The sequence below is a fragment of the Ochotona curzoniae genome, unplaced genomic scaffold (assembly GCF_017591425.1).
Source record: "Ochotona curzoniae isolate NIBS_2020 unplaced genomic scaffold, NIBS_Ocur_1.0 contig_1014, whole genome shotgun sequence".
NCBI lineage: Eukaryota > Metazoa > Chordata > Mammalia > Lagomorpha > Ochotonidae > Ochotona > Ochotona curzoniae.
The window spans coordinates 4,868,606-4,889,453 of NW_024464920.1; the positions used below are offsets into that span (position 1 = coordinate 4,868,606).

The window sequence follows — 20,848 nt, forward strand, 5'->3', positions numbered from 1 at the left end:
ACAGCAGTTGCTATGGAGACCAATGGGCAGGTCATCGTGGGGTGCCAGTGGTCCCACCACTGTAAACACCTGGGACAGGACTTCCTTCCAAAGGCAGGTGGGCACTGGCACCTGGAGGACAACTTGTCTCCAGGTGGTGTGTGTTGGTGGGAGGTGAGTAGTAAGGAGAGCAAAGGTGAGGACTTGCATGAAAAACCAGGAGGGAAGGAGCCACAGCTGGCCACCCATGCAGGGACACAGTCCAGACTTCCCTCACTGGGCGACCAAGCCCTCCCACATGCCAGAGACCAGTCCCCTCTGCCCAGGAGGCTCTCAGGCTTCCAAGCTGTGCCTGAAACCCCTTGGCCTCAAGGAGTCGGAGTGGATTCAAACCTAAAAACCTCCTTTTCACTACTAAAGAGGGCAAAAAAAAAAAAAAAAAAAAAAGATGAAATTTATCACTGGACTTGCAAGCCAATACAATGCATGAGAGCTCAAAAACTGCCTAGCCCTTCAACTCCAAAGAAAATAAATATATTTCACATTAGATAAATTCCCAAACTGGATTTAACTGTTTTCAAGTGCCTTGTTCTGATAGGAGCCAAAGACACATCTGGCAGGGATGAGGTCATCCCATGGAGAGCTGGACTATATACATCCATCCAAACACCACCTCCCTTGCACCCTCGCAGGGGGGGGGGGGAGCGGACAGAAAACGGCTTCGCAACATCTGTGAGGGAGGCACTGCTGCCTGCCTTCCATTCCCCTGGCACCTGCGCGCCCGCCTCTGTCTCGCCAGTTAACAGTACAGGCCATCTCCATCGTCCCCAAATGCACAGTTCTAACAAATCTCGCCGCTCTCTTCTCACCCCCGTGAGCGGTCCCCAGCTCTCCCGTGGCGCTGTTGTTTGATTTTTAGGGATCCTCCATGGCTCATTTCTTGAGACCCGCGGGTTGAGGGAGCTGGACTAGCAAAGACACGAGAGCAAAGAAGGCCCATCAAACCCCAAAGCAAAGCGCAGCCAGGGATTTCTGGAACTGGAACTGGAAAGCATTTGGGCAAGAAATCGACCCTCGGCGTGCGCGCGCTAGTGGGAGCTGAAATCGCCGTGCCTCCTGGGGTCCCGGGGTCACAAGGCTCCCACACTCAGGTTTTGGAGGCTGCCGGAGTCCACACCCCCGTGATCCACAGCCGCCCCACCGTTTCTACAGTCTACACACAAGACGGGTCCGAAGGCTTGCAAGGTTCGGGGACCTGCCTGTGCCTCTGCTCGCGGGGGGCCATGCCTTCCGCGGTCGCCGTCCGCCCGCCGATTCCTCCTCGCCCAGAAAGCGTTCAGGGGTGCGGAGTCTCAGGAGCGCGATTAGGAAAGGGGAGGTGGAGAGCGACTCCCCATCGCCTGCAGCGGCCACAACGCCCCGGGACCAAAGTTAGTCGGGAGGGCCGGGAGGCGCTGGGAGGATGCCTAGCCCAAGCTCTCGGAGCTCACGCACACCAGTTTCTTTAGGAATGTTAGAAAAATACAAGTTTCTCCCCGACCGATTTTGTTTTCCTTTGTAAGTGTAGTCCTTTCAGAAATACAAAGCCGAGGACTGGCAGGAGCCACCCGGTCTTCAAGTCGAGAGTTGCGACTCTGGCAGATTTCGTTGGGTTCAAGTTGAAAAATAAATAGTCATAATAAGGGTAGCACGAGACCAGCCCGGGAGTTCGGGGCCTAGGCGTTCCTGACTATGCAAATTGTCCGGCCTCTGAAAGAGAGAAAGAAGAGAGAGAGAGGACAGAGAGATGGTGTTCCGGCCCGGAGGATTGAAGGAAGGGTCCCTGGAAACCATGGACGCCACATCCCGCTAGGGCGGTACGGAGAACGCGCCCCAGGCACGGCTGTCCGCCCGCCTCCGGGCGAGCGGCGAGCGGAGCGCACACAGCTCCGGCGCCAGGAGGAGAAAGCGAGTCCCCGGCTGAGCGCACCGGGCGCAGCCCCTGCATCCAGCCCCTGCTCCTGATGTCAGCAGGAGAAGGTCGTCCGTTCTTGAGTAGCAGAATACGAGGAGAGAAGCCTCATCTCTACGCTAAAGGTCTGGGGCGAGGCTGTGACTCCACTGGCTTTCCTGCCGAAACTCACGCCCCCTCCCCACAAGACACTTCCAAAGGAGGCGGCAGGTCCGATAAGGAAAAAGTCCCCCTTTTGGCCGGAGATGCGTGGGGGACTCCAGGTTCCTGGCCGGGGCAGATCGCAGAGTTACTATCAGGCGTCTCGCGAACAGCTCGGCCGGCACGGGCTGAGCGTCCAGGCTTCGGCTGCGTTGAGTTTGGGTCAGAGCCCTGAGGCCCTCCGAGGAGCAGGGAGGGGAGCGATCTTTCTCCAGCTGATGGGACAACAGCACATTCTCTTACCGGCTTTTTTTTTTGTGGGGGGGGGGGGGTGCGGGTGCGAGGCGACGGTGAAGATAATGAAAGACAAAAACAAATTCTAATTGTTCGTGGAGCATCATTGTCAAAGAGAAGGGGGAACTGGGCAAAGCTAAGCACCGCGTGGGGTGGTCCTCCCTGTGCTTTGGCTGGTAAAAAGGGCCAAGCTCTGTCTGTCTTCTCTGTGAGGATATGGTGCCTGCTGTGATGAAACACACTGAACTCCTCAAATTATCACAAGGACCTGGCAGTGTGCTGTCCCCTTGGATCCATGGAAAGCACAGTATTTTTCCGGCTTGATCAGCAGTAGCCCCCTCCAGCCAGTCCTCCAGCTGCCTGAGTTTTTGCTGATTTCACCATGCAGACTTGAGGTGAAAAGTTCTTGGATCCACATATCCAGAGCTTTATTCCAAGTCCAAGTGTGCTGGATGGAGCATCAGAGATACCCTTCTGGGTCCAGAAACCAAAAGTGAGCCCTTGGTTGAGAGCTTGGCATGCAGAGCCCCGGGGTTCACTTTCTAATTGTCAGAGAACCCATTTCCCCCCCTGCTGCACCCACAGGGCAGAGTCTGCCACCCACCCCAGGACCCGAGCGACAGTGTTCGGCTTGTGGGATTTTCTTCTTCCCAGAATCCATCGCATTTTCCAGTGTGTGGGCTAAGCTTTGGAAGGCAGTGAGTCCATTTTCTTTCCTGGCAGTGATTGGAAGGTGCCACACTGTGCATGATCTTGTCCATCGTATTAAAGTGCAGAGGGCTCTGAAGATGAGATTCAACACAGGAAATGTGCATAACCACAGTAGATGTAGCTTGGGGCCCCTCCTGATGTGTTTCTGTATAAGGGAGCCTCCCTTCTGCCCTTGCCAGTGTTTTCTATGTAATCTATGCTGCAAACCTCAACAAATCAGAGCTCCTTGGAAATCCACACAAATGTGGCAGTGACTTGCTTTCCTCCTTAACAGAGTAGGATGCCAGCTAAAATACATCTGGCTTTTTTCTCTCCCTCTAGCCGCCCCCTCCCATTCCCCCTACATCCACTTACACTCTCTCCACCCCTATTTTTGAGTTAGAAATTCACTCAACTTTTTTTTGGGGGGGGGGGAGGAATTCCTTGTGGCTGTGTAATTATTTTTAAAATCACATTTGTATATTAAGACCTAGTATATGAAACAGGAATTGGGCCCAGAAAGGTGTTCTTTCTCGGTTTGGGAGGTGCCCTCCTCCAAGGACCAGCAAGCAAACGGGTTGAGGGGAGGGCGGGAGGAACAGTGTGGATATTTCTTGCCAAAAGGAACTGAGCAGGACATGTCCCAGTGGACCAACGCCCATGCCCCTAGAGGCACAGGGACCCACCTCCCAGCACCAAAATCTGTTTCCACAAGAACACCCCCTCTTCCAATACCTAAGCACGCGTTGGGTGGGGAGTGGGGGGAGAAGCCAGGGCATCCACCTCCACGCCCCGAGCTCGCGGGGATCCCTTGGGCGCCTGTGTCATCCCACATAGGAACGCACCCAACGGCGTGCGCACACGTCAGCACCGGAGGAAGCGGCCTGGGGGATGCGAGTGTCTCGCTCAATTTGTTCTGGGACCGAACGCCAAGCCCGTGCTTCCCGAGGCGGGCCCTGCTCCCTTGGTTCTCCCGGCTCGGCTATTTCTTGTCCTGTGTGCAAACAGCCTTACCCAAGTTGCAGCCCGGTGGCTGCGAATAATTGCTACAGGAGTAAAAAGCAGAAATCAGCGTATTTCAACCAACCTCGGGACTCCGTAGGAGGTGTGCAGAGAGAATCGGGAGTTGCCTGGTGTTCCTGTAGGAGCGGGACAGCGGTGGCGGCGGTGACAGCAGCGGGAACATCTCTGGCTGAGCCTCATCCCCACCCAGGCTGGGAGAATGACCCGAATCTCCTCCCCCTACCCCCAAATCCACGGAAGAAAACTGCCAGGCCAACACTGTGGAAGTTCTGTCAAGTTAAAGCAGGACGGCGTGGAGCTGAAGACAACTGGTATCAAATCCAAAACAGACCTGCTGCATTACCAACCAGACTGCTTGATTCTCTCTTGAAAATGAAATTTTGCAGAAGCCATTCTCATTGCCACTTCGCAGCTGAGCGGGTCAGCCCGGCTCCTACCTCCACCTTCTCCACACAGTAGGCACTTCAGGGAGCCTCCCCTCTCAGCACAGACATGCAAATAAGGAAAGACTGCAACATCTTAAAATTAAATACAGCTATATTGTTACATCCCAGGGAAATGTTACCTTAAAAACACACATCCAAAAAAATTAAAGATTGCCTAATTATGTGCATATGGGTATCTGAGGAGACATATCTTAAGTTAATATTTGTCTGAAGTTCCCTTAGCACCTAAAAGAAAGAATATATTACACACTTACTTGTCTAGAAAGGATAGCGTCTGTCTTAGTGGAGAAAGGAATAAATCTGAATTACTGCTTTGGAGCAAAATCCATTCATGCACCAAGCACTGGGGAGAGGCTTGCCAGGACCATCAATTCCATTCCAAGCGCAGAGCTGAGCGGAAAACGATTTCTCTGAAGCCTCTGAGGACACAGTTCCTCTCCTCCTGCATCTGTGTAGAACCTAAAGATGTTCGTGTTTTCCTCTCACCTATTTGCCCACCATGGCTCAGTCCAGGAACAGCAGGGGCTGGTGGCTTCACAGGGTTCTCCCAGAGCTCACATCTTTTTCTGCTTTCCTGCTAACCATCCGGGTTATGACTGCCCCCAAATGTCTCCTGGCTGCCCCCCAGTGATGTACCACCCTCCAGATGCCAGCAAGAGTTCATCGATCTTTCTCCCCCAGAACGCTGGAGGTCTGTAAGCTGCGGGCAGCCTACTGCCATGGTCCCTAAGCCAAAGTGTCCGAGTTAGATTTCCTCTGATGGCAAGTGAGGGCATCAAGCCTCGGGAAGAGGGAAAGTGGGTGGCCCCATCCTCCTTCCTGATTCTGTAGACTCCTTCAGCATTGCTGAGCTTACACGGAAACGCCATATCTACTGGGGTGGACAGTGCTCCCCCAATGCTCCCTGAAGTGGGGGGAAATTCTGAGGGGGAGAGAGAGAGGGACAGACTATGGGGGGGAGCCCTCCTCCAGGAAATTCTTCTGGCCATTAAAACTGCACCAAGCTGTTTTTTTGTTTTTGTTTTAGGAAGATTTAATTAATCACCACCAGCGGTTATGCTCCCTTGTGCCTTTCTGTCCCATAGATTTCAAGCGAGGTTGATCATCTTAGCAGCAAGGGATTTCCTCTCCTCCTGAAGTTGAATCTTGAGCCTCTCCACCCTCATTCTAGGATGAGGGTGGGGAATGGGAGGATTAAGATTTGCCTCTTTACTTCCTCTGGAGGTCTTTTACTGCTCAGTGGTTTTTCAGAATAGAACGTCTCTGCTGGAAGTGTCTGGTCCTGGAGAGAACCAGGCTGTGACCTATTTAAAGTATAATCACCCCTCTTCCCCAGGAAGACATTCACGTTCTCCCTCCACCATCTCCCTCTTAGGACCCCAGCAGACTCCCACTTCCCCATCCTCAGTGGCACCCGGAGCACAGGAAGGTGGGATGCCCGCCCCCCCAATCGCATCTGTGACCTCCAACCAGCCTTCGGGACAAGTCAAAGTCCACTTTGCTGCACTGAAGTCTACAACCCTCCCTGTTCTGACAAAAGCCCTACCTTCCATATCCTTAAAGCAAAACCAAACAAAACAAAAATAAAAACCTGGAAATCACTAATAAGAAGGGGAAAGACCCCTCTGCTTCACTTCTAGGAGCCCAAAAGCTAAACTTGAAAAGATGAAAGAAATGAGCAAAAGCGATAAATACCTTTTGCAAGCATTCGGTTTGTTGACTCTCTGACCAAAAGGGGCCTTTGTTAGATCTCCAAGAGGAAGCCAAATCCAGCCTCCCACCATCACTCCTCCACCTCCTCCCCAACCCCCCTCAGCTCCCTTGTCTAACTTGAAAATGAACTTGGCCTTCCCTCTCAGACAGGCCCTAAAACCCAGAGAGATTTTATTTGTCTGTTTCTGAAGAGCTTCCTCAAAGGGGGAGGGGATGGGGGGGAAGGAGGGCCCTTTGCTTGCGGGGGGGGGGGGGGCAGAGGACAGGGTGGGGACTCTGGGGAGGAGGGAGAGAAAGGAGATTCTTTGCTAATTTCTTAACTCTGTGTATTCCCGGGACTTTGTCAATGGATGAGGAAGCAGAAAAGTATGGAGGGATAGAGTGATGACTGAGAAGCCACCTCAAAAGAAAAGGGCTGGGAGCTGTGTAGATTAGAGAGGATTGGGAAAGACTAGTTAAAGAGTTGATGCAGGGGCTCCAGGAGGCACTTGATGGGGCTGGCCAGGTAGAGGAATTGTGGAAGAAAGTGAGGATGCTGGTGGCCTTCAGTGGCTCCCTGACTCTTCCATGACTGCCTTGCCCAAGCCAGTACCTCACCAGGCACAGTTAGCTCTGGGGGCCAGGCTAGACCTGGGCAAAGACAACGACTAGAGCCTAGATCCAGGCTTTCATTTGGATCCCTGCTCTGCCAGAGGGGAGCAGTCTGGGGTGGTCCCCAAAACCTTCAAGGACACTGCAAGCCACCACAGACTAGGCAACAGAATATTGCCATAGTATCTAACAGGTACCCAAGGGAAGAGAAAAGGGTGGAGCCTGGAGGGTGGGAAAGTTGCAATTGGAGACCACAAAACTTCCCAACAAGGAGCACAGCAAAGGCTCTGCCATCTGCCCTCCAGCGAGGGGGAACACTAAAGGCAGGAGATGCCAGGGCAGTAGCTGCTGTCCCATCCCTCCAGGAGCTGAATTCCCAGGCTGGGAGAAGAGACTGGTGACCTTTCTCTGATGTAGATGTGTGGATAGATTCCAGAAGGATCCAAGAGAATTGGAAGGGGAAAAAGGAAGGTGGGACATGGGTTCAGGGACCCCTGCTATGGAGCCGGAGCTGTTTTGCCTTCCCCACCAATATCACCAGGCTTTGCCTTTGGTGGGAGGGTTTCTGCTCTCAGACACACCCCACTACAGGAATCCCTCAAGTACCCCTTCCTGTGAACGGCCTCTGCATCTCCAACACCCTTTTTGCCCCCTGGGCAGCTTGGGTCTTCTGCACCCCTATGCCCTTATAACTACCCTTCCAACCCACAGTTAGGGATCCTGGACTGGAAAAACTCCCCACTCAAACTCTGCCTACCCTACAAGAAAGGCCCCAAATCTGGGCCAGAGTCCAGACCTCGTGGCTGGGAAGCTCTTTGTTCTCCAACAGTTTCAACACACCCCCTCCTCTTTTTAAACTGGAATTTCTCCCGTAAAAAAGGGGATGGGCTGGAGCTTTAGAGTTTTAGCTCTTTCTTCATGCCCCTCTTTCCTGGAGAATATGGACGAAACTTAATCAAGAGAGAAAAGGAAAGGAAACACCCCTAATTTCCAGGGGAGAACAGCTGAGCTGTCCAGGGGACACCCACACCCCGTCTAGCCAAAGCTACGTGCAGCCCTCTCTTTGGTATGTGCCAGCGGCTCCAAGCTTCTGCTACAAAGTTGCACCTTTGACTTGACATTCCACCCCCTCAACTTGAGAAACCCACCCGCCCTTGCCTCTTGATTTTCCTGGCATTTTCCTGAGGGTTGTCTTTGTAATGGAGAGTAAGGAGGGCATGGAAATGAACTGCGCTGGTGATCTTTATGCAGGGATTGAGGATTCTAGCTGAGGGATCCTGCATCCCTACGCTCACACATTTGGGCCAAATCGGAAGGGCCATGTGCTGCAGCCTGTGCCCATCCTCAAGTCCACAGACAGGCCTGCCTGCACGCACACTGCCAGGGAAAGGCACGTACAAGACAACCTGGATACCTGGGAATCTTTGAAAGGAAGCATTCCCCGGCTGCACAGAGCCAGAAAATGCGGAACAAGGAGCGAGCAGAGGACGCGACCGAGTGGCTATTTGAAAAGGCGCGCAAGGCAGAGCCAGGGTTCTGGGAGGAGAACGAGGCCGAAGGGTCATTTTTTTCCTGGGTATCCCTCAATGCTCACTCTTCCTCCCTACAAGGAACAGCAGCCCAGGAACCACATTCCTTTTCGTTCCTGCTGGTTTTCTCTGAACTGAATCCAGAAGCCAAATCTCAGGGCCCCCTTCCCCAAATCAGGCCTGGCGGCGGCGATGTTGGAGCGGTGGGGGTGAGCGCCGCTGGCTGTGGGCGCCCAGGGTTCCAGCGCCCGATTTTCTAGGGCGGGCTCACATCGGAGGTGTAATTACTATGTTTCCACTGGTGAGCATTCTCCTGGAGTGTTTAATTTGATTTTATTTGTGTCTCAGCGAGATCCACTTTTTTTTTTTTTCGAGGGAGAGGTGCAGCGGAGAAAGAAGTGACTTTGGGTTTTAAGTTGATTAACCAAGCCTGCTTTCCTGCCCCTGTGCCCTCCCTCAGGCTCTTGATCCGCGCCTCGCTCGCGCTCCCCTGTCGTGCAGGCTGCAGTTGACTGGCGCTGGAAGAGTCTTCGGGAACCCAGCGGAAAAAGAAGGTGGGATTCGGTCTGAGCATGAGAAAGACGCCGCAGCTTTTAGCCTCGCTTACCCCGGCACTTTACTCTCCAGCTTCTCCACCGTCCCCGGAACATGGGGGGTGGGGGGCTCCATCTTCTGCTGATCTTCCTGAGGCAGGGGGCTTGGGTTGCTTTTCGGCCCTTTCACCGCTGCGTTTTGGCCGCACAGTGCCCCTAATAAATGGAATTGTAAAGTTGTCGGGTTAATTAAATCTATATCTCATTGCAATAGGAAGAGTTAACATCCTTATATAAACTGGCAAGGAACAATACCATTAATTTCATTTACGGCCGAGCCTCCAGTACCCAGATTCTTCGTGCAGATACCCTGCCCCTGTTCCCAAAGGCTCCAATCCTGGCCCGCACACTGCGTGCTGGTCAGGGGTGGGGCAGGGATGGGGTAAAGGTTTAAGACCCTTTGTTCCTCTGCACCATCCCTCATAACCACGTCCTTGTCCTCTGCAATCCGCCTCCCAAAACACACACTTGGCTTCCCAACCTGTGCGACCACCATGAAGCCAGGCTGAACACTGACAAACCTCTCACTCCCGTCCCCCACCACTCACCAAGGCCTTAGCCAAAGGGGCCAAGGCCACACAATTCAGTCTAACTGGACCAGGCCATCCTTCCCCACCCCCCTTTTACCTTGACCTTGGACTCCAGCGGCCGCTGGCCAGCCGGCTTTCAGCTCCAGCGCAGCGCGCCTGGGCCCTCAACACACTCGAGCTGACCAGCTTGTTTCCAATTCTTTCCGGAGGTATTGTGTGCCCCTCCCTCCAGCGGCCCCAGCCCACCACCGCCTGTTTTCTGAACTCGGAGCGGATTCTTTGGGATGAAGTTTCCACAGATAAGAATGACGTTTGTACTCCTGGTGCACGCGGTGGACGTTGGCCACCCAGTATCCAACAACACCCTAGCCCTACCAGTAGCGAGGGGAGCCAGCCGGGAAAGCCACCCCTGGGGCTTGAGGGACTTGGGGAGTCGGAGTCTGCGAAGCCGCCTGAACCAGTGAGAGCCTCCAGCATTTAGAACCTGTGGCTGGGGCAGGACAGCGAGCTGTGGTGGCCCTAGTCCCTGATGCTTCTGTCCCTTCTTCTGGCCAAGGCCACCACAGGCGTGTGCTGAGAGCCAACCCCGCCAGTTCCACAAGGTATATATCTTCCACCAGCTCCCGACTCTGTTGAGGATCCGAGCTAGTTGGGAGACCAGGAGGAAGGAATGGATGCAGTAAACCAGGAGTTCACGTTTTAGAGCGTAAACACACTGCGTGCACGGAAGGGGAGCGACCCCACCAAAGCACGTTGTTGAACTGAGCAACGCTTTCATCTCCGACTCTGCTTCTCGGCCCTCCCCAGGCGCGAGCTGCCCTGGCCGCCGAGGCCCGCGGGGCTGCGGTTGCGCCTGGAAGAGGCTCTTCATTGGAGAAGCGCCTACTTCCCCCAACGCCTCATCCTCCACGGCTCTCTTTGCATACCAATACGCCAGGGAGCAACCCAGTGCTCGTCCCGGGCTTCTGGCTTTGCTAGGCAATACCCTTGCCCACCCCCTCCTTGGAAAATCTCACTTCCACACTTGTGTTTCTGTTGCATATAGAAACATCCATGTATTCCATGTCCCTTTCATTCCCTGTTTCACCACCACCACACTTCTCCCCCCCAACCCCCCGCGTGGCCAAGGCAGTATCCTCTCTCATCTCCCCAGCCCTTTCCACTGCAGGAAGAGAGGATTCTTTTTGAACAAGTGGGGCTTTGGGCATAAGGATGAAGGTCGCTAGGATAACACAATCTTCCAGCAGGTACATAAGGTTCCCCGCGCGGCGTCGGGCTCCTTCCAGCCGCGAGCTGCAGAGGAGTCCGCCTAGATCAGTGAGCCTGTTTTTCAGTCTCTTTGTTATTATCACTTAAAAAAAAAATCCAAACCCCAATCAGACCCATTCCAGCCCAAGCGATGGCTTTGGGGGTACAGGTCTATCTCCCCAAAACGCACGTCCTGACCAGAGGGCGAGGCGCACAGGCGCAGTCCTCCCTTCCTCCTCCTGGACTCCTTTGCGTCCAAGAAATTCAGCATCCTCCCCTCCCCGTCTCTCCTCTCCCTCCCCGGGTCTTGCGGAGGGGGCGGGGGAGGGGGCGTCACCCTGTCCCTTTAAATCTCGCAGCGCCCTCCTCCTCTGCCCCTCCGGAAAGCCAATGAGCTCAGCCCTCCTTCCCCACACTCCGCCTTCCGTCCTGGGGGAGGACACCCCAGGAGAACAGGGCTGGGCGTCACGTGTGGGGGACCGCATCACGTGGGCGCCGGAGGGGCGCGGAGGGGAGGAGGGCCGGAGCCGGAGGATTTCTTAATGAAGTGCCTCCGCATGCGTAAAGGGAGCTCTCGCAGGGAGGTGGAAGCACCAGGAGGAGCTGGCAGAGGGGAGGGGAGAAGAAGGGAGGAGAGGGAGGAGGGCGGGGGAGGGAAAAAGGAGCGAGGTGTCTCCTGAGCTCGCTGCCTCTGGCAAGTGGAGTTTTTAAAAAGCTCGGGCGGATCATGTCATGACGACTTCGCTGCTCCTGCATCCGCGCTGGCCGGAAAGCCTTATGTACGTCTATGAGGACAGCGCGGCGGAGAGCGGCAGCGGCGGCGGCGCTGGAGGCGGCGGCGCGGGCGGCTCGGGGGGCGGCTGCAGCGGAGCGAGCCCCGGCAAAGCCCCAAGCATGGACGGTCTGGGCAGCAGCTGCCCGGCCAGCCACTGCCGCGACCTGCTTCCGCACCCCGTGCTGGGCCGCCCGCCGGCTCCTCTGGGCGCCCCGCAGGGCGCCGTCTACACGGACATCCCAACCCCCGAGGCAGCGCGCCAGTGCGCCCCTCCACCGGCGCCCCCCACCTCGTCCAGCGCCACCCTGGGCTACGGTTACCCGTTCGGGGGCAGCTACTACGGCTGCCGCCTGTCGCACAACGTAAACCTGCAGCAGAAGCCTTGCGCCTACCACCCGGGTGAGAAGTACCCGGAGCCGTCGGGCGCCCTGCCCGCCGACGACCTGTCCTCCAGGGCCAAGGAGTTCGCCTTCTACCCCAGCTTCGCTAGCTCCTACCAGGCGATGCCCGGCTACCTGGACGTGTCGGTGGTGCCAGGGATCAGCGGGCACCCAGAGCCGCGTCACGACGCGCTCATCCCCGTCGAAGGCTACCAGCACTGGGCTCTCTCCAATGGCTGGGACAGTCAGGTGTATTGCTCCAAGGAGCAGTCGCAGTCCGCCCACCTTTGGAAGTCTCCCTTCCCAGGTAAGGCAGGAGCCCGATCTCCTGCAGCCGCCAGGGACCCCTCCCCGCCCTTGCCTGCCCCGGGGCTCCGCGCGCCCCAGCCACCCCCGCCGTCTGGCCCCGGCGCGCCGGCTCGGCTGGGCTGCCGATGGAGCCGGCCGGGCGAGCTGCGCTAGGAATGCGCCGGGAAAGAAATCTGCTCCGACACGTTCCCTGGAGCTGCTCGGCCGTGTGAAGCAATCACAGGCGCCCGATCGCCGGGCTGCCGGCTCGACTCGGCTCGGCTCGGCTCAGCTCGGCTCGGCTCAGGAGCTCGCCGCCTCCTCTCCCTCTCCGGCTGCATCCTGGCGCTAGGTTTCTGCCCTTGGAACCGGTTTCCGGACAGGGATGGGGGTGGGATCGGCCGATGGTGCCCAAATAAGTAGGAGAAAGTCCTCAACCCATCGAATAATTGAGAGGGAAGAAAAAAAACTTCACATTTCTCTGTCCAAATTTTCAGGATCATTCAGGCACTAAATAGTATTTTTTAAAGTAGGACGTCTGATTTGAGGAATTTAGAAAAAAATGTAAGTTTCCTCCCCAACCCCCGCCCCGCCCTACCTAACCCTTGATTCATTTTTAAAATTTGGCCACGAATGTCTTGATTGCTGAGAGAAGAGCTGAAATCTCTGGAGAGGGAATGGGGAAAACGGGGCGCGGGGGGGGGGGGAGCCTCCTCTGCCAGGACATGAATTTTCTTGGCCTCTGGTATATATACTGAGCTCAGACACCTTAGAGGGTTCCACTGTCAAGTTTCCCCAAGTGTGGTAGAGAGAGAGCTGGTGAGCCACACACAGAAAAGTGTGTGGCGGGTGTTGGTGGTGGTGGTGAGGCTGTGTGGGAGACCTGACCTGGGGAACCTGGGTGTAAGCCCCCACTTGGTGAAGCTTGGCTGGAGGGGTGTGGCTCTAGTCCAAAAAGGGAAAAACCCCTGTCACTGCTACCATTCCCCAGGTGAAGAAGAGGGGTCACCAAATCCCCCAGACAGGTCATCAGCTCCCCCTCCAACCTCCTTCCCTGGTGCCAGGTGAGGCCCTGGGGTCTAGGGGACCTGCCCCCTGAAAACAGGGCTTTGTGGCTAAGAATCAGTCCTCCTTTCAGATGGCTGCAGGGTTCCGGAACTCACCCACAGTGGGTATCTCTGCATATAACCCAAAGAATCACCCTCCCTCCTGGGAGTTTCCATGCCCAACCAAGAAATGTTATTACCGGAAAACATTGACCAAACACCTTTCTAAGGGTGGGCCTGATGTTTCTCTGTGTCTGGGATTGGGAATGGGGAGATCGATGGGGGAAAAAAAATCCAGGGTGATATTAGAGAAGGTTGCAAATTGCATTCCTGAAAATATTACGGGGTTCCTGAGTGTAATATAACCCAACACAGGATGGAACACACACTAGGCTCCCCATTTCTGGTGGCCAGAATTAAAGATTGTAGATTTTACTATACTGATGTAATGTATCATCTATGTTGGTTGCATTGCCTATTATGTTTTTAGAGAATATGGTTTCTTTTATTATCTACTGCATATGAAACACATCATCATATGTCTAGGAGATTGGTGGTTCACATGTAGACACACAGTGTTGATGGAGAGACGACCCTTTAATTCTCTGTTACCTTTAGTTCTCTTGGGTATTTGGAGGTATTTGGAGGTATTAGGCATTTTGAAGCGCTAGAGCCATTGGGTCATGTCAAGGGGTGAGGAGCCGGTGCCCACCAGCTCCCACTGTGGGTGAGGGCACAAGCCTGCAGCAGTGATCCAGGGTGTAGGGTGAGGAGGTGGAAGGAGAACAGCTGTCACTCCCCTGTGAATGTGACTATGTGGCGAGTAGGGTGGGAGGAAGGCTCGGACAAAAGCTCTGAAGTATCAGAGCTAATAAAGTGTCTCAAAGACCCCCAGAAAGGAAAAAACAAACAAACAAAAAAATACCCCCTGCCAAAAGTAAGCAGTTTTGACCCTAGCCTCCTAGAGAAAACGATCTTGGAGATAAAAGACCTCTGTAGACCTAATCCAATGGAGATGTAATGCGCTTGCAGACGGTGTAGAATGTATAGTAAAGAGCTGGCTGGAAACAGAATGGCGTGTGTGTTGGTGAGTGCAGAGGTCCAGGCCAGGAGGCAGATGAAAAAGAAATCAGCCTCAGACACCCTGGTCTTTCTACCCACACAGAGATCTTTTTAGAAGTCGTGAGATTGCCAGATAACTCTGTCTATGCAATTGTGGTTTGTTCAGCAACATCTAGGCATAAACATCACTGTCTCTCTTCACTGCCTCTGGCTCTGAGAAACCTCGTCTCCAGCAGTCTGGGCTGGTGTTGGGAGATGGAGGCAATTGTTCATAAAGATCCAGATAATTAGGGCTGAGATGTGTTGTGGCTTCTTCTTTCTCCCAATTATACAGACCCTTGCTTCATGGCTTTGGGTTGTTTGTTTTGTTTTTATTTTTGTTTTTGTTTTTTCTTCATCCTGTGAGTCTGTGAGTGTAGACTTTTTTTTTTTTTTTTTTTAGGAGAGAAGCAGAAGTTCTAGGAGGGAGTTTGGAAGGAGATGGGGTTAAGAGAGGAAGAAATCAAGGATTCTGCCACCCCCTAGCATTGGAAATCCCTACTGAAAGCCTTTGGGTTTGGGTTGAGAGGAACGGGGAGCCTGGTTTTTCTAGCTGGACTGAGAGACTTGGACTGTTGGAAGAGGCTGGGCTGGGCCAGGGGTAGGCGGGAGCTCTGGGAACCTGCACACAGAAAGCACTGATCTGATCTGTCCTTGCTCTTTAGCTTCTTAGAGGTAAATATTAGGCTCCTAGGTGTGGCAAAGGGGGTCTTGTGTCTGTGTGACCCAGAGATTGCCTGGGGAAGACGTCTTAGAATTCCTAGTCCCTGTTCACTTCAGGCAATGTTGATGCGTCAGTTACCAGATGTTTCCACATCTGTAGATGTCCACTTTCTTCCCAGAAAGGCAATAGACTATGCCAGGGGGGCAGCTTCGGAACTATCCGAATTCTTCCAGCCAGAACTGTCCACCCTCCCCCGGAGCTTGGCCTGATTCATGGGGAGAGGGGGAAAAAAAAACACACCTCATCAGATCAAGCCTGGACATCCTAGACAAAAACAGAAGCAGTTTGGGCCAGTTGTCCATTTTTTTGAGCTGATCTTTTTACGGGTTATGTTGATGAAATCTCATTGGAATTTCAAGATCCAAAATTAGGTGAGTAATTACTAGAGTTTTTGGAGAGGGAGGTTGAAAACCAGAGATTATTATCTAGTTCAATCAGAAATTAAAACCCTCCGCTTCCTCCCTTCCCTGTCCAGGGACAAGGAGATGTTTTGAAGCTGAGTGGGACTAGGTGGTCGTTTTCCCATTACAACTTACTGGATTGTTCAGAGTCTGAAAAAGTCAGGGTTTAAGACCTGGTTTTGCTCTTCAAATAATTTTACCCATGCTGAGCCTCCAGAGTTCTAATTGCATACAATAGGTTGCATCAAGTCAGCCTGGAAGAAATATTCTGAAGCTTTAAAGCCAATTCACGGGATCACTGCTAATTCTTTTCATTTCATTCTTGCCTTTGGATCCCGGATTTCTCGAATCCCGGTTCCATCTGTAAAAAAAAAAAATCCCAACTCTGAGAGTTTTTTAAATTATCTGGTAAGAAAAAGCTTCTTAACTTTCAAAGCTCTGTTCAAAGGAAGTTAATCTGTCTGTTCAAGGGAAGTTATTTCATGTTTCGGATCTAACCACCCTGCCCTATGTATGTGGAGGCAGAGGAAAAGAGCGGGAATGGCCATTGGCCCAGAGAAACTCAACACAAGAAGACCAAAGGGATCCCTTTCCCATTTTCTTCCTGAGTCCTTTCTTTGTCCCCTACCTCAATGGAATGTGACTCTGTGTAGACAAGATCTCTGGGAGAGAGCCAACCCGATGGAGATATGTTTAGGGGAGGGATGTCCATTCTGGCCTGGGTCTGCAGTCCCCAGGCAGTAAAGCCAAAGGGGAAGCCACCGTAGCCAGTCCTCCACATCTGCTTCCCCCTGAAGCCGGCTAACAGTTACCTGGGGTGGAACTGAACACTAGTTGAATCAGATTCAGAATCAGGTTCTCCCTGATTCTCACTGGCCTGGGGAGGATCCTGGCTAGGATCTGCAGTGGATAGGGACACTGTGATATCTGTTGTTTTTAGTCCCTGTGGAGTTTTCAGAGCCTATAGAATCTGAACTGGCTTTGGTGGAGACGTCGAGGGGTTTAAGGTTTAGGGTTAGGCTTGGTGCATGGAATACAGCTAATTTCTGGAAGCCAGAAAGGGATGGAATGGGAAGAATATGCTCTGGTTTTTGTTTTTGTTTTTTGGTTTTTTTTTTTGCGGGGGGGGGGCATACCCCTTTACTTCAGGAACCTGATTTCTTATGTCTTCAGGACCATCTCTCTCTCTCTCTCTGACAGTTCACAATGACATAGAACCCCAATTCCTAGAGTTGTTTGGCAGCACCACCAGACACTTTCCTCCTCTCTTTATCCATCTCTTTACCTAAAATCGCTGATGCGGACCAGTGTCCCAGGGCAGGCGGACCCACTTGGTGGTCTGTGCGCCCCTGAAGCTGACCCCTGCCTGCTACATCCTCTCCCTCTTCTCTGTAAAACAGAATGTCTTCTCCTGACCAAGGGACAGTGTAAACCAAAATGATTATCAGAAGACCTAAGTACAAGGAAGAATGATTTTCTGAATATTTGGTAGACCAAATCCAGACCAGAGGTTTCCATTTGGGTTGGGGGAACCCTGCAATTGTTCAGGGAAGGGATGCTGTGCAGAGCCTGAATCAAAGGGAAAATTTGTTGTACTGATCCTGTGTTCATTTGGGAAAGACTTGTTTTTTTTCAGCATGGAATTTTAAATTATTTCTCTCTCTCTCTCTCTCCCTCTCTCTCTCTCTCCCTCTCTCTCTCTCTCTCTCTCTCTCTCTCACACACACACACACACTGCATTCACTTGGTTCCTAAATTTTTAGTACCCTCACAATATTCCTGTGGCCTCACCCTAGTCGAGAGACCTTGCTAATATCAGAAGTGACAAGACGAGCAAGCTTGACCAGGCTCAGAGTTAGATCCACCGGCCCCTCTTTAATTGCCTGCATGTCAGAGACCGCGCGGTCCGTCAATCCGTCAGTCGGGTAGTGAGGCCGGTGCCCCGCCGCAGCCCGCTTCCCTTACGTCCACCCCACCATCTTCTCTCTCCTTCTCTCCTCCCGCAGACGTGGTTCCCCTGCAGCCCGAGGTGAGCAGCTACCGGCGCGGGCGCAAGAAGCGCGTGCCCTACACCAAGGTGCAGCTGAAGGAGCTGGAGAAGGAGTACGCGGCTAGCAAGTTCATCACAAAAGAGAAGCGCCGGCGCATCTCTGCCACCACGAACCTCTCCGAGCGCCAGGTCACCATCTGGTTCCAGAATCGACGGGTCAAAGAGAAGAAGGTGGTCAGCAAATCAAAAGCACCTCACCTCCACTCCACCTGACCGCCCTCCAGGCTGCCCGCCCCATTTATTTATGTCACCGCTTTGTACAATAACCCAATCCACCGAAGGACACCGTGCCGCCCGGTGCCGACTTGAATATTTAATGTTAATCAGGAAAAGGAACTGAGCTGTGAGGCGAGGCACCCCTGCGACGCATCCCACCTCTACCAAGAGGTGCGCGGAGAGAGCCACCCAGGCCTCAGAGGCTCCGGAGGTGGGTCGGAGCGCCTGTGCGAGGCACTACTTCGCCGTTTCTCCCACGTCGTCCATTCACTCCACTGAAAGCCGGAGAGCCAGTAGCAGATGAGAGCCCAACCGTTGCACCAGAAGCAGGGCTAGGTGGGGGGACCCCCTCTTTGCCTCCTTCTAGGGTGTGGCTCCTCAAGACCCTCGAGCTGACGCACTAACCATGCAGGTCCTCTCTCATCCCAGTCTGTTCCGCACTTCTTAGCACGATTTCCCATTCTGATTTTTCTGTGCATATTTTGAGAGTTTCATTGAGATGGATGATCCTTAGCAGGTGGTCTGGGAGCAGTGCTCCGAGCCCGCTGGGTAGGTTTTCTTTCTTTGTGGGCCTAGGTCCACAGGAGCTTTTGCCCTTTCATTCCAACCAACACAGGGGATTTCTCAACAGCTGCCCTGGCCCCCTTACACTGCCTCCCCTATTTCCGCCTCCTGAGGGAGGTCTGAATCTTTGAGGGGAAAAATCTAAGGAGGACAAAAAACCCTGATGGCCCCTAGGCAGGGGTCCCTCCTCCCTGGCGATGAGCTGGCAGGGAAAGTCAGGCACAACCGCAGAACTTCTTCCTGGGAACAAACTTCTCTTCCAGAGGGATGGAGAATGGGTTCCCCCAGTAGAGTCCCTCTCTGCCTTGCTGGTACAGGCCACCGCTAGGCCTCCCAGTTTCGCTTTGATTCACCCAGGAAAGCTAGAGGAGCTAGTCCAGGAGGCCAGCACAACCGGCATGCCATCAACCGATTCAGTAAAGCTGCTGCCTCCCCAAGGCCACCTCAATGCCTGCCCTGCCTGCCAAGGGGAGAGGGTCCTGCACCTGTTCCCTTCCCACTGGCACATTACGAAACAGTGTTCTTTGGAAACGTCCATCAGAAACAGGCTCTTCTTTTTTAACAACAACAAAAAATGTTGTGTATCTGTATATAGTATTGTGATGTCTGACTGAAAACATACTGAATGCAAAAAGAAAAAAAAAAACACCTGCAAACCTGTTTTTAAAATAAAATATCTTTTTTTTTTTGGCCTTGATTTTATTCTCCAGGTTCCTTGCAAAGCCCTTTCTGCTCCTGGCAGCCAGGATGGCAGGGAGCAGAAGGAAGACTGGGTAGATGCTAAAACCTTACTTTGCCGCACTTGTATTTTTTTGTTGGTGGTAGTGGTGGTGATAGTTTTATTATTATCATCTTTATTATTATTTGAGTTACAGGAGTCAGCTTCACCAAGTAGGTGTGGGGAACTCTTTCCTTCCAATACCCAGTTTAGATGTGAGTCTGTTGAGGGAGGGAAGCTGCATCGGCCTGGAGTCCAGGTGAGTGAGACAAGTCCACTGCTTGCCACTACAGCTGACTGGGCTCCAATGATCTGTCGCTGGACAGCAGCCAGGTAGGGTGTTGGGAGCTGACCTGATGTTGCTGAAGCCCTAACTGTCCCCAGGGTCCCAGATCCCTTCTGCCAGGCTGGGGTTGTTTGGGGTTGGTGTGGTGTCTGTCCAGCCTGCTCAACCATTGCTGAGAGAACTCTTTTCTTCCCATTAGCCTAAGCGGAGAGGTGGGGCTTCTGGCAGCCCCAGCCCCCCGCCCCCCCCCTCCCGTTTGCCAATCCAATCCCACTTTTACTCTCTAGCATCCCTGAGGAACCCCAGTTTTCCAGGCTCTCCTGAGCCCCATGCAGACACTGCCACAAATTTGTTTTCCTTGTCACGTCTGTGCCTATCTCCTTATCTGGCACAGTTAATGAGATCGTTAAGTTGTCAGGTTAACAGACTTTTAAAAAGCAATATAACCTAAAACAATGTTATCACAGATTAAATCTTTACTGCAGCAATTTTTATTTATATATAATATCTTTTCCTCTCTGAGACCCAGAAAGAGTGGAGAGGCATAGGTTGGAAGTCGGAGTTCTCCATCTTCCTTTTATTTGATGGAACTGAACCTTCTCAGATTTGATTTCAGTCCATGTTTCTGGGGACACACATGTGCACGTACGCACACACACACACAGCCTAAGAGCAAAGCGCCTGAAGAAGCAGTTTTGGTGGAAGCACTGCCTCCCATCCTGTTCTCCCTGGGATTGGCTCACTGAGCTGGGCAGTGAGGTTTAAAAGGGAGTTCAGGAATCCTTCCAGTAACAAGGTTCATTCTCAATGCCCTATCCATTTTCTGTCCCCTTCTACCAAACTGTCTCTCCCCATAGCCCCTGAAATAGAAAGAATTGGACAATCTCTCTCTCCCTCTCCCTCTGTGTGTGTGTGTGTGTGTGTGTGTGTGTGGTCAGAAAGAGAAACTAAATGGGCATGAGCCTGAGGCTCTCTGGGCATGCCCCCTGCCCAGCCTCGTGGGTTCTTTTGGAAAATCTAATGTCAAAGCTACACTACACACACACACACACACACACACACACACACACACACACACACACGATGCATGCATGCTGGAGACTCAGTAGTGCTCAAGAAGTTCAGAGGTCTCCAAGGGATCGCTCCACTTCCACACCAAAATCCCACACACAATCAAATGAAGGAGTCTTTGCTATACAGAGGAAACCTTCCTATCCCCACCCCACCCCACCCCCCAAAATTGAAGGACAAGAGAAGAAGAAACCTCAAGCAAGCAATGTGGGATATGGGAGCATCCCACTCAGGAATGAGGTTACCCCAGCCAGGACTGCAGCTGCTCTAGGGCCGGGCTTTCTAGGACCCTCTTGGGTGCTGTCGTTCGGTGGGGATGATCATGCCTGGGTTAACTTGGTGGCTGGGTCTCCTGGAAGAGCAGATAAGTGTGGTATGAATGCACATTCTGGGGAGCTAGGCTTAGGGAAGGACTTTTCCCGGCTATGCTAAGCCTCCAAAGTAGGCAGTGGCGTTGGGGGACTCAGTCAGGAGGATCTTGGAAGAAACACACGTGTGTG

The 20,848-nt window shown here is 53.1% G+C and overlaps 1 protein-coding gene across 1 annotated transcript; it reads left to right on the forward strand.

Annotated features, from left to right (window-relative positions):
• The first annotated feature begins 11,344 nt into the window (after window positions 1-11,344).
• Window positions 11,345-17,706, forward strand: HOXC13 (homeobox C13). The gene is made up of 2 exons (XM_040989229.1): window positions 11,345-12,190; window positions 17,450-17,706. The coding sequence occupies exons 1-2, from the start codon at window positions 11,461-11,463 to the stop codon at window positions 17,704-17,706; spliced, it is 987 nt and encodes a 328-aa protein (XP_040845163.1). The 5' UTR covers window positions 11,345-11,460.
• Window positions 17,707-20,848: the final 3,142 nt, after the last annotated feature.